General features: G+C 49.5%; 1 protein-coding gene across 1 annotated transcript in view; it reads right to left on the reverse strand.

Moving 5' to 3' along the window:
- KIRREL2 (kirre like nephrin family adhesion molecule 2) overlaps positions 1 to 12,716 on the reverse strand; it is a 78,106-nt gene that overhangs the window by 15,383 nt on the left and 50,007 nt on the right. The window contains exons 7-11 of the mRNA XM_085615943.1: positions 12,042 to 12,190; positions 10,410 to 10,537; positions 9,750 to 9,876; positions 7,796 to 7,896; positions 5,080 to 5,278 (exon numbers count right to left, since the gene is read on the reverse strand). Of these exons, the coding sequence (XP_085472069.1) occupies positions 5,080 to 5,278; positions 7,796 to 7,896; positions 9,750 to 9,876; positions 10,410 to 10,537; positions 12,042 to 12,190 (704 nt within the window). The remainder of the gene's footprint in view (positions 1 to 5,079; positions 5,279 to 7,795; positions 7,897 to 9,749; positions 9,877 to 10,409; positions 10,538 to 12,041; positions 12,191 to 12,716) is intronic.

The raw sequence follows: 12,716 nt of genomic DNA on the forward strand, positions 1-12,716 counted from the left end.
CACAGATCTGGGTTTAATCCATCGTTATTTTGCTCACCACACCACCCCAGTTCAGACATGGCCATATGCAAATCAGTCTTGACCCTGTGCCTCATGGGAACAGTCCAGCCCGAACTGCCAAGCCATGTCTTCCCTGGACCGGAATCAAGCATCCTAGGACCGGTTTCTGGCTATCAGCCGTCATCAGCCAGGATAGCTTGACTCCAGTGGCGTAGTGAGCACGGGACCCACGTCTGGGCATACCCTTCCCACATAGGGTGAACAGCAAAACACACAAGATGATGGACGGAATGTTGCACAATGGCAAAACACTCACCCCCAGTCACAGATCTGGGTTTAATCCATCGTTATTTTGCTCACCACACCACCCCAGTTCAGACATGGCCATATGCAAATCAGTCTTGACCCTGTGCCTCATGGGAACAGTCCAGCCCGAACTGCCAAGCCATGTCTTCCCTGGACCGGAATCAAGCATCCTAGGACCGGTTTCTGGCTATCAGCCGTCATCAGCCAGGATAGCTTGACTCCAGTGGCGTAGTGAGCACGGGACCCACGTCTGGGCATACCCATCCCACATAGGGTGAACAGCAAAACACACAAGATGATGGACGGAATGTTGCACAATGGCAAAACACTCTCCCCCAGTCACAGATCTGGGTTTAATCCATCGTTATTTTGCTCACCACACCACCCCAGTTCAGACATGGCCATATGCAAATCAGTCTTGACCCTGTGCCTCATGGGAACAGTCCAGCCCGAACTGCCAAGCCATGTCTTCCCTGGACCGGAATCAAGCATCCTGGAAACTGGAATGGCATGGTGAGCAAAAAAACGATGGATTTAGGCCCAGATCTCTGTACTGGGGTGAATGTATGACATTGTTCTGCATTCTGTCCATCTATTGTTGTTTTTGCATTTGTCACCCCGAGTGGGAAGGGTATGCTCAGACGTGAGTCCCTTGCTCTCCATGCCACTGGAATCAAGCTATCCTGGCTGACGAGGGCTGAAAGCCCGAAACCGGTCCTAGGATGCTTGTTTCCAGTCCAGGGAGGACCTGGCTTGGCAGTTCGGGCTGGACTGTTCCCATGGGGCACAGGGTCAAGACTGATTTGCATATGGCTGGGTTCAAACTGGAATGGCATGGTGAGCAAAAAAACGATGGATTTAGGCCCAGATCTCTGTACTGGGGTGAATGTATGACATTGTTCTGCATTCTGTCCATCTATTGTTGTTTTTGCATTTGTCACCCCGAGTGGGAAGGGTATGCTCAGACGTGAGTCCCTTGCTCTCCATGCCACTGGAATCAAGCTATCCTGGCTGACGAGGGCTGAAAGCCCGAAACCGGTCCTAGGATGCTTGTTTCCAGTCCAGGGAGGACCTGGCTTGGCAGTTCGGGCTGGACTGTTCCCATGGGGCACAGGGTCAAGACTGATTTGCATATGGCTGGGTTCGAACTGGAATGGCATGGTGAGCAAAAAAACGATGGATTTAGGCCCAGATCTCTGTACTGGGGTGAATGTATGACATTGTTCTGCATTCTGTCCATCTATTGTTGTTTTTGCATTTGTCACCCCGAGTGGGAAGGGTATGCTCAGACGTGAGTCCCTTGCTCTCCATGCCACTGGAATCAAGCTATCCTGGCTGACGAGGGCTGAAAGCCCGAAACCGGTCCTAGGATGCTTGTTTCCAGTCCAGGGAGGACCTGGCTTGGCAGTTCGGGCTGGACTGTTCCCATGGGGCACAGGGTCAAGACTGATTTGCATATGGCTGGGTTCAAACTGGAATGGCATGGTGAGCAAAAAAACGATGGATTTAGGCCCAGATCTCTGTACTGGGGTGAATGTATGACATTGTTCTGCATTCTGTCCATCTATTGTTGTTTTTGCATTTGTCACCCCGAGTGGGAAGGGTATGCTCAGACGTGAGTCCCTTGCTCTCCATGCCACTGGAATCAAGCTATCCTGGCTGACGAGGGCTGAAAGCCCGAAACCGGTCCTAGGATGCTTGTTTCCAGTCCAGGGAGGACCTGGCTTGGCAGTTCGGGCTGGACTGTTCCCATGGGGCACAGGGTCAAGACTGATTTGCATATGGCTGGGTTCAAACTGGAATGGCATGGTGAGCAAAAAAACGATGGATTTAGGCCCAGATCTCTGTACTGGGGTGAATGTATGACATTGTTCTGCATTCTGTCCATCTATTGTTGTTTTTGCATTTGTCACCCCGAGTGGGAAGGGTATGCTCAGACGTGAGTCCCTTGCTCTCCATGCCACTGGAATCAAGCTATCCTGGCTGACGAGGGCTGAAAGCCCGAAACCGGTCCTAGGATGCTTGTTTCCAGTCCAGGGAGGACCTGGCTTGGCAGTTCGGGCTGGACTGTTCCCATGGGGCACAGGGTCAAGACTGATTTGCATATGGCTGGGTTCAAACTGGAATGGCATGGTGAGCAAAAAAACGATGGATTTAGGCCCAGATCTCTGTACTGGGGTGAATGTATGACATTGTTCTGCATTCTGTCCATCTATTGTTGTTTTTGCATTTGTCACCCCGAGTGGGAAGGGTATGCTCAGACGTGAGTCCCTTGCTCTCCATGCCACTGGAATCAAGCTATCCTGGCTGACGAGGGCTGAAAGCCCGAAACCGGTCCTAGGATGCTTGTTTCCAGTCCAGGGAGGACCTGGCTTGGCAGTTCGGGCTGGACTGTTCCCATGGGGCACAGGGTCAAGACTGATTTGCATATGGCTGGGTTCAAACTGGAATGGCATGGTGAGCAAAAAAACGATGGATTTAGGCCCAGATCTCTGTACTGGGGTGAATGTATGACATTGTTCTGCATTCTGTCCATCTATTGTTGTTTTTGCATTTGTCACCCCGAGTGGGAAGGGTATGCTCAGACGTGAGTCCCTTGCTCTCCATGCCACTGGAATCAAGCTATCCTGCCTGACGAGGGCTGAAAGCCCGAAACCGGTCCTAGGATGCTTGTTTCCAGTCCAGGGAGGACCTGGCTTGGCAGTTCGGGCTGGACTGTTCCCATGGGGCACAGGTTCAAGACTGATTTGCATATGGCTGGGTTCAAACTGGAATGGCATGGTGAGCAAAAAAACGATGGATTTAGGCCCAGATCTCTGTACTGGGGTGAATGTATGACATTGTTCTGCATTCTGTCCATCTATTGTTGTTTTTGCATTTGTCACCCCGAGTGGGAAGGGTATGCTCAGACGTGAGTCCCTTGCTCTCCATGCCACTGGAATCAAGCTATCCTGGCTGACGAGGGCTGAAAGCCCGAAACCGGTCCTAGGATGCTTGTTTCCAGTCCAGGGAGGACCTGGCTTGGCAGTTCGGGCTGGACTGTTCCCATGGGGCACAGGGTCAAGACTGATTTGCATATGGCTGGGTTCAAACTGGAATGGCATGGTGAGCAAAAAAACGATGGATTTAGGCCCAGATCTCTGTACTGGGGTGAATGTATGACATTGTTCTGCATTCTGTCCATCTATTGTTGTTTTTGCATTTGTCACCCCGAGTGGGAAGGGTATGCTCAGACGTGAGTCCCTTGCTCTCCATGCCACTGGAATCAAGCTATCCTGGCTGACGAGGGCTGAAAGCCCGAAACCGGTCCTAGGATGCTTGTTTCCAGTCCAGGGAGGACCTGGCTTGGCAGTTCGGGCTGGACTGTTCCCATGGGGCACAGGGTCAAGACTGATTTGCATATGGCTGGGTTCAAACTGGAATGGCATGGTGAGCAAAAAAACGATGGATTTAGGCCCAGATCTCTGTACTGGGGTGAATGTATGACATTGTTCTGCATTCTGTCCATCTATTGTTGTTTTTGCATTTGTCACCCCGAGTGGGAAGGGTATGCTCAGACGTGAGTCCCTTGCTCTCCATGCCACTGGAATCAAGCTATCCTGGCTGACGAGGGCTGAAAGCCCGAAACCGGTCCTAGGATGCTTGTTTCCAGTCCAGGGAGGACCTGGCTTGGCAGTTCGGGCTGGACTGTTCCCATGGGGCACAGGGTCAAGACTGATTTGCATATGGCTGGGTTCAAACTGGAATGGCATGGTGAGCAAAAAAACGATGGATTTAGGCCCAGATCTCTGTACTGGGGTGAATGTATGACATTGTTCTGCATTCTGTCCATCTATTGTTGTTTTTGCGAGACATTAACAGAGCCTGCCAGAAACATCTCAGGAGAGGTGAAACATTGATATAAACTCTGAGGTATGGAAGAGATGGGTGAGACAGTAACAGAGCCTGGTAGAAACAGCTCAGGAGAGGTGAAACATTGATATGAACTCTGAGGTATGAAAGATATCGAGGGGTGGTGAAATATCAATAAAGGCTGATATATACTGAATAAGGAGGGGCGAAACATTGAAACTAACTGAAGTATGGGAGAGACTGGAGAGAGGTGAGATATTATTAGAGCCTATCAGAAACAGCTCAGGAGGGGTGGGATGGTGATACCAAGTGTGAGGCATGGTGAGACACTGATAGAAGCTGCCTGATGCAGCCTAAGGAGGGGGTGAGACATTAATAAAGACTGTGGGGCATGGGAGAGAATGAGGAATGGTGACACATTAATAAAAGCTGACAGATACTCAATAAGGAGGGGTGAAACATTCATACTAACTGCGAGGTATGCGAATGACTGAGGAGAGGTGAGACATTATTAGGAGCTGACAGATGCAGTCAAAAAAGGGTGAAACATTTATACTAAGTGCGAGGCATGGGAGAGACTGAAGAGTGGGAAAGCATTAATATGAAATGTCACGTACAAGAGACCCTGAGGAGCAAGTTAGGTTTTTATACCAACTATGAAATATGGTGAGACAAGACAAAGGTGAAAGAAAGATAATACAACGTGTCTGGGATATGAGGGAAAAGAGTGAGAGATGCAGGAAGAAGCAAAGATGAAGAAGTAGGAGACAAAATAATAAGTAGGAGACACTACTCAGAAGAATGAAAAGACCTTAGAAAAGTGAATGGAGGATCTTAAGGAAAGAGTTAAATGACCAAGAGATGAGACCAGGGAGGTAGTCACAGGTCCAGCTTGCAGACTGGACTTGAGCGAGCACTGACCTTGCTTCTTGAGGGTGACGATGGCCGAGTGGGACCCAAACTGGTTCCAGGCCGTGCAGTTGTAAGGTATGTGGAAGTCTTCTTCGTGGGTCCCCTCAATCACCAGAGAGGAGCGGACCCCCCCTTCGGTCATCTCCCTGCTGACTGCAAACCGATCCCGAGAGCCACTGTCCAGAGAGATGTCACCCCATGCCCAGACCTGGGAGAGGGAAAACACGAGTGAGGAGAAGGCATCAGTGGGGGAGCAGTGTGAGCAAAAGAATGATTGCGGTGTGAAGAGAAACCAAGAGTGAGGAGAAGGCATCAGGGACAGAGCATGAGCGAGTTGTGAGGAGAAAACATGAGTGAGGAGAAAGCAGCAGAGGGGGAGCATGAGTGAGCTGTGAGGAGAAACACAAGTGAGGTGTATGAGTGCGGTGTGAGGAGAAAACACAAGTGAGAAGAAAAGCAATAGTGGAGGAGCATGAGTGAGCTGTGAGGAGAAACACAAGTGAGAAGCAAGCTTCAGTGGAGGAGCATGAGTGCAGTGTGAGGAGAAAACACAAGTGAGGAGAAAGCATCAATGGAGGAGCATGATTGAGCTCTGAGGAGAAGCACGAGTCAGGAGAAAGCATCAGTGGAGGAGCATGAGTGCGGTGTGAGGAGAATACACGAGTGAGGAGAAAGCATCAGGGGAGGAGCATGAGTGCGGTGTGAGGAGAAACATGAGTCAAGAGAAAGCATCAGTGGAGGAGCATGAGTGCGGTGTGAGGAGAAAACACAAGTGAGGAGAAAGCATCAGTGGAGGGGCATGAGTGCGGTGTGAGGTGAAAATACAAGTGAGGAGAAAGCATCAGTGGAGGAGCATGATTGAGGTCTGAGGAGAAGCACGAGTCAGGAGAAAGCATCAGTAGAGGAGCATGAGTGTGGTGTGAGGAGAAACATGAGTGAGGAGAAAGCATCAGTGGAGGAGCATGAATGAGCTGTGAGGAGAAATACGAGTCTGGGGAAATCATCAGTGGAGGAGCATGAGTGCAGTGTGAGGAGAAAACACGAGTGACAAGACAGAATCAGTGGAGGAGCATGAGTGAGCTATAAGGAGAAACACGAGTGAGGAGAAAGCATCAGTGGAGGAGCATGAGCGGGGTGTGAGGAGAAAACATGAGTGAGGAGAAAGCATCCATGGAGGAGCAGCGCGAGCTGTGAGGAGAAAGGACGAGTGAGGATAAGGCATCAGTGGAGGCACAGTGTGAAAGAGAGAGCATGAGTGCAATGTGAGGAGAAAATACGAGTGAGGCGAAAGCATCAGTGGAGGTGTAGTGTTAGTGAGAGCATGAGCGTGGTGTGAGGAAAGAGCATGAGTGAGGTGAAAGCATCAGTGGAGGTGTAGTATGAGCGAGAGCATGAACATGGTGGGAGGAAAGAACAAGAGTGAGGTGAAAGCATCAGTGGAGGAGCAGTGCGAGCTGTGAGAAGAAAGCACGAATGGGGAGAAGGCATCAGTGGAGGAGCATGAATGAGCGAGAGAATGAGTGCAGTGTGAGGACAAAACATGACTGCGGCAAAAGCATCAGTGGAGGAGCAGCGTGAGCTGTGAGGATAAAGCACAAGTGAGGAGAAAGCATCAGTGGAGGAGGAGTAGTGTGAGCGAGCGAGCATGAGTGTATGTGAGGTGAAATCATTAGTTAGGGGAAAGCATCAGTGAAGGCATGAGTGAGGTGTGAGGGGAAAGCATTAGTCGAGGAGTAGTGTGAGCGAAAGCATGAGTGACTATGAGGAGAAAACATGAGTGAGAAGAACGCATTGGTGAGGAAATATTATGAGTGAGATTTGCATGAGCACGGTGTGAGGAGAAAACATTAGTCAAGAGAAAGCATCATTGGAGGATCATGAGTGGGGTGTGAGGAGTAAACGAGTGAGGGTGAGTAGGGAAAGATTATGATTGAGGAAGAGTGTTAGGGAGGTGAGAGGACGAGTGAGGAGAGTGCGTGAGTGAGGGAACAGCATGTGTACGGTAAGATTATATTTGGTTAAGCACTGCAGAAGAGGGAGAATGAGTGAGTAAAAAGCACAAGAAGAGAGTGTGAGTGAAGGAGCAGTGTGAGTGAGTGCATGAGAGGAGAAAGCAAAGTGACGAGGCAAGAGCATGAGCCAGGGGCAGTGTGACTGAGGACACGGCAAGAATGAGGTAACAACTCAAAGGAAGCGAGAGCGGGAGTGTAGTCCAGAGATGGGTAAGGAGAGAGCCTGACAGATAAAAGGGCTGAGAGGCAGAGTTAGTGAGAGGAGGGCATGAATAATGGATGAGTGGAATTGATGGGCACAAATTGGAGGAAGTGGAATGGATTATGCCTAGGAAATGAATATGTCAGAGGAGTGGAAGGTGGGTGGGGAAGAGGGAAGAATTGTGAAAAGTGAAATGAGTGATGGAAAAGAGAGAGCAAGGGAAGGGAGAGATGGCAATGTGAGGGAAAACGAATAAGCGAGCTGGAGATCAGTCAGAGGACAGAGAATATGAGTGAAACGAGATAACCTGTGAAGAGGGTGGAAGGATCTGGCAAGGATCATCAGTTGGAAGACAGAATGTGAGTGATAGGAGGGTCGAGGGATTCTGACGAGGAGAGTGGAAGTAAGCGGGTGAGTGGAAGACATGGGGCAAGCAAAGTGTAATGGAGGTAGGTACAGTAGATAAACCAGGGTAGGTGTCGTGGGGGAAACAAAGATGGCTGCCACTTACAATGCGTTCGGGGGCTGGGGTGCTGGCCACGAGACACTCCATTCGTGCTCTGGACCCCACCGCAGCCTGGTGCACGGAGTCCGCACTAACGATAGGAGGACCTGTGGAAGAAGAGTGGAAGGTGAGCACAAGATGACCACATGCAAGCTATCCCTCACTGCCAGAGTCTGCATAGACACCGACAGCAGGCACAGCATCTTCAGAGGCCACCCAGTCACCGAGGTGGCACCCAATCAGAGGTGGCTTTATATGATGACATCTGCAGACCGTGACAATGTGAATAACAAGTTGTAACTACAATAAAGCACAATAAAAAGACACAGCAAGGCAGCAATTGTCATCATCTCAAACCACAAGATAGAAGGACCTCAAGACCTGGTTCTTCGACTGAACCGCAGAGCTACCCCCCACCCAGCGCCTTGAGACCCTCATGGGTGAGTAGTTGCTCTTTATAAGATCATTCGTTGATTGACGCCAACAGCAAGTCAAAACAAGCCATAGCTACTAGCCACAGCAGGCTACAACTACATAACACCCACTCACACACAGGCACGAACACTCACATACACACACATATACACACACACTTTCTCCCCAAACACTTGAGCCTATCTTCTGTGCCACCTCCTTCTGATTCTTAACTTCTGTACACTTTCACTTCCTCTGTGATAGCTCTTTGCCTTCCTCCTGCCCGGTCCAGATACAAGGGCCTGCTACCCATGCTCCGCTCAGTCCAGTACGGTTATGTTGAGTGGCCTTTGTATACCACCCAGTCTGTGAACAGTAAGGTATCACAGCGCCTTTCAGCAGGGTTGGCTCCTCCACGTGGGCGGAGGAGCGTCGCCCCACTGCATTCTCGCAGTGTGAGAAGCAGAAACATAAAATGGTATAAATACGGCCCCAGTGCCGACCAAACCAGTCATGCACACTCTCCCGTTTTCTCCGTGTAGGCTGCATGCAGCCTGCATGGAGAAAACAGCCTCTCTATAGACGCCTGAGCGGTCGGCGTCCCAGCCAATCACAATGCTGCCTTTGCAGTGTTGTGATTGGCGTAAGGGAGGAGAGGGAGGCTGCCTGCTTTTGCTTCCTGTGAGCAGAGAGAGGAGACACGATGCGGGACCGGAGGTGAAGGAAAGTTTTAATTTTTTAATTTTTTTATTAAACCCCTACGCCTCACTGCGCGACCACCTCCCCGCGCGACCCCCTCACCCGCGAGTCATGCTGGCCATGACTACCTTTCATTAATATGGGGTTCGACTTTTCAAACATTTGCATATTGCTTCAGTGGCCGAGGGAAGAGTGGTTTGAGGGAAATCTTTTAACTCACAGTACTCTGCCCTCATGTTCTCTCTCCGTAAAATCCTGTCTTCTCTCCTCTTCCTTCCTTTCCACCTACTCCCACCCCCACAGGCTCTAAGTCTGCATCAATCCCTCTGAAAGCGAATACCATACCATAACACCCCATCATGCCCTATCACCTACTATAAATTTACCTAATATACCAAAACACCCCATCATGTTCCATTACCGAACATAAATTAACCTAGCATACCATAACACCCCATCATGTCCATCACTGACCGTAAATTCCCCTATTATACCATAACACCCCATCATGTTCCATCACCGAACATAAATTAACATAACATGACAATGAGCCACACCAAAAAGCCATCTCACATCAAGCCACAAGAACAAGCGCACAACAAGAAATCCATTCACAGAGGCGGCCTACGTGGCATCAATGACAGCAAGAGACATTCTGGCCATCTTTTATCTAGAATCACATCCATGAAGCCACCCAATGTAAAGTCAAGTGTGTTATTGCTATAGGGATCTTATGAAGCGTTGCCGGCATCAAGATATATACAGTACAACACTTCTGTTGTTTCCAAACACTGTAAGTGCCACCCTCAGCCTGCAGCTGCCCCAAAGTAACAAGATGTCTCCTCACCATTCACCAGCAGGGGCACCTCCTTCTCTGCCACCCCGATCCGGGGCACAATGGCCTTGCAGACATAGGCGCCAGCATCCTCCTGCGTCACGGCTTTCAGCTGCAGTGTGTTCCCGTTGCTCAGGACCTGCAATGCACAGGATACGGGCTCTGTGAGACGTCATACGAGGGAACCCAACCAACATCTATGCACACATTATATGGAGCGATATGTTCGCCAGGCTCAGCAGGGTTAATAGTGCAGGTGACTGTGACGTGGATATAGTGGGCTACAGACCACCACCTAGGTGCATCGCGGGTGGCACAGAGACCCCGTGCAGGTCTGTAGAACTGAGGTGGGTGGTATAGTCAATCGTCCACGGAGTGAGAGGCGCACATGCATGGCAACCCTTTATTTGTAAGTGGGCGATTCTTGCTTTTCACCCAAATGCTGTGTTATCTTACCTTTTTTGAAATAACTGAATCCAAAGTATCCCTTATTCTAAAGCACTTAAGCAAATACGAGGAATTTCCCTTCTTGCTGAATCAAGCGCACCCTCTTGAGTGCCACTGAATCCTGGCATGTGTGCACAAACAGCAGCTGAGCAGTGGCCTTCAGTTACAGGCTATGCGGATAGTATCACGTGGGCTTACATGTGCCACCCATCATTGTCAACTTACCACGTTGGAGCCTTTCTTGGTCCAGGCCAGCGTCAGTGGTGGGTTTCCAACCCAGTTGCAGGTGAACACAGCATTAGCACCGATGTCGACTGTTAGGGGTCTGGGATCTGCGATCAGACGAGGACCAACTAAAGGAAACATAGGAGGCAGGAATATGCATAAATAAACCTTAAGTGGAACAACGCCTGGGAAGGGGAAAAGACAATCTGCGTCTAGAAAGGCTTAAAGAAAGGAGGCCTCCTTATTATGGATCACCCTAGGCGTAAAGTAATGCTACGTCGTTGATGAATACTTCCACCAAAGTCCTGTTTTTTAACATAGCTACACTTTGCATGCTGGGACATTCGGGACCATGTTTATAATGGAAACACTAAACCAAAAGTCACAGCATTGAAAGTGACGTTGGTTAAAAACCAAAGACTAGCTGAAGGTGACACAACAAGCAAGCGACTGCAAGGGAGCCAAATGCAAAACCCACTGTAACAAAGGAAATGATGGGGCTATCCTGGAACTGGGTATTTGCATCCCCTGCACCATCCATCCATCCATCTATCCATCCATCCATCCATCCATCTATCTATCTATCTATGTCAGTCTGTAGCCACCCTCTATCTACGAGGACATCTTTCATTGGGAGTCTGCCGTTCACTACACCAATAGTTCTCACCATCATCAGGGCACAATGCATTCCAAGACACTACATCTGTAAAAAGATGAATATGTTTCTCTGGTGTACCTTGATTGTTTATTAGATATTTACACATTGCTTTAAATGTGCATTGTTGACCCTCCTTCCCCTCATCGTTGTAAGATGATAACACATAACCTCAATTACTAAAAATGTTTCTAGGGGGTTCTTGTTATAGTCAATGAAAGCACCCACTACAACAAGGCCGGAGTGAAAACGTCATCACCCAATAGCTGCTAAAAGTGGCATCCTATGCGGGACATGGGGACAATAACGCTAGAGAGAAGCATGCAGTGGACACGTGTGTCAGTGCACTGTCCGCTAATGGCTACACAAGGCAAGCAGACCGCGAAGCGGGTAGCAAGCTCCAGCGCCCTGAGACACTCACAGGTGATTTGCTGCGCTCTGTAAATCTGTGATTGATTGATTGACCATCAGTAAGTGATGGGGAGGTAGCTGAGAAGTGGACTGTTACTGCATTGTGATGTAGTGTTCTTTAATGAGGTGCATGTTGAACTCTTCAGTAGCGGTCCGTGGAGGGAGTTCCGTGTGGCGGTGAGGCGGGGCAGGGTGGGGAAATGTATACACCGGAATATGGATGAACGGAGGTAAGTACACATTTAAATAAATAAAACGAATTTCGTTGCGCGCGCTGCATCGCATTTTGCGATGCAGCGCGCGCAAAGGAATTCGTTTTATTTATTTAAATATGTGCTTACCTCCATTCATCCATATTCCGGTGTTTACATTTCCCCACCCTGCCCCTCCCCCGCCCCGCCTCACCGCCCCACGGAACTCCCTCCACGGACCGCTACTGGAACTCTTCCCTGAATCGGAACAGCGTTAGCGCTCGGGTTAGGAGCAGCAGACTGCCGAGTGTCCGGCTGCTCGGCATGCAGTTTCATGCAGGGTGTGTGGATGGAGAGCGGTGCCGTGGTACTCACAGTGCACGTCCACCAGCGTGCTGACGTTTGTGCTACCCACGGCGTTGGACACCTCGCATGAGATGGGCTCAGTGAAGAAGGTGTGATCGACTATCACTTCGTAGCTGTCTCCATTGGCTTCAGGGATGGGAACGCCTCCCTTCGCCCATCTGTCGTCGAGAGAAAGACAAAAGAAGGTAAAGAGGTGAGGGATTTTTGAATGACACTGCCCGATGTACATAATGTGGCTATATGTTTGCAGTCACGAATTGCATATCACTTTGAATTGGTACTAGAGCTTTTGAATTCCTACAACCTGGAAACAAAGCCCTAAAAAACAATAAAAATTGTAAAGAGAAGCGCGTTGACAAAGTAAAGAATCGGCCCAACATCCTTTGCACTGAAGTGCACTTATCTGTAGGCAGATGTGCACATGTGATCAGAGAAGATTCAGTCACTCACAGTGCAAGAGAGCCAATGGCTGAAGCGGGCTGACCCACTCCCCCATACAGGATGCTGCGGTTACAGAAGCAAGATAAGGGGGACAATTGGACAAAGCCAGTGCTTAATTTGAGCCAGTGGTTTCCGGTGCTGGGCACCAGCACATAATTAACAACACCAGCGCTTGTGACAGTCTGCCACAAGGTGGCACTGTATGGCTAATTTATAGATGACCACAACAACAGTTAATTATTA

The sequence above is a fragment of the Triturus cristatus genome, chromosome 7 (genome assembly GCF_964204655.1).
Source record: "Triturus cristatus chromosome 7, aTriCri1.1, whole genome shotgun sequence".
Classification (NCBI taxonomy): domain Eukaryota; kingdom Metazoa; phylum Chordata; class Amphibia; order Caudata; family Salamandridae; genus Triturus; species Triturus cristatus.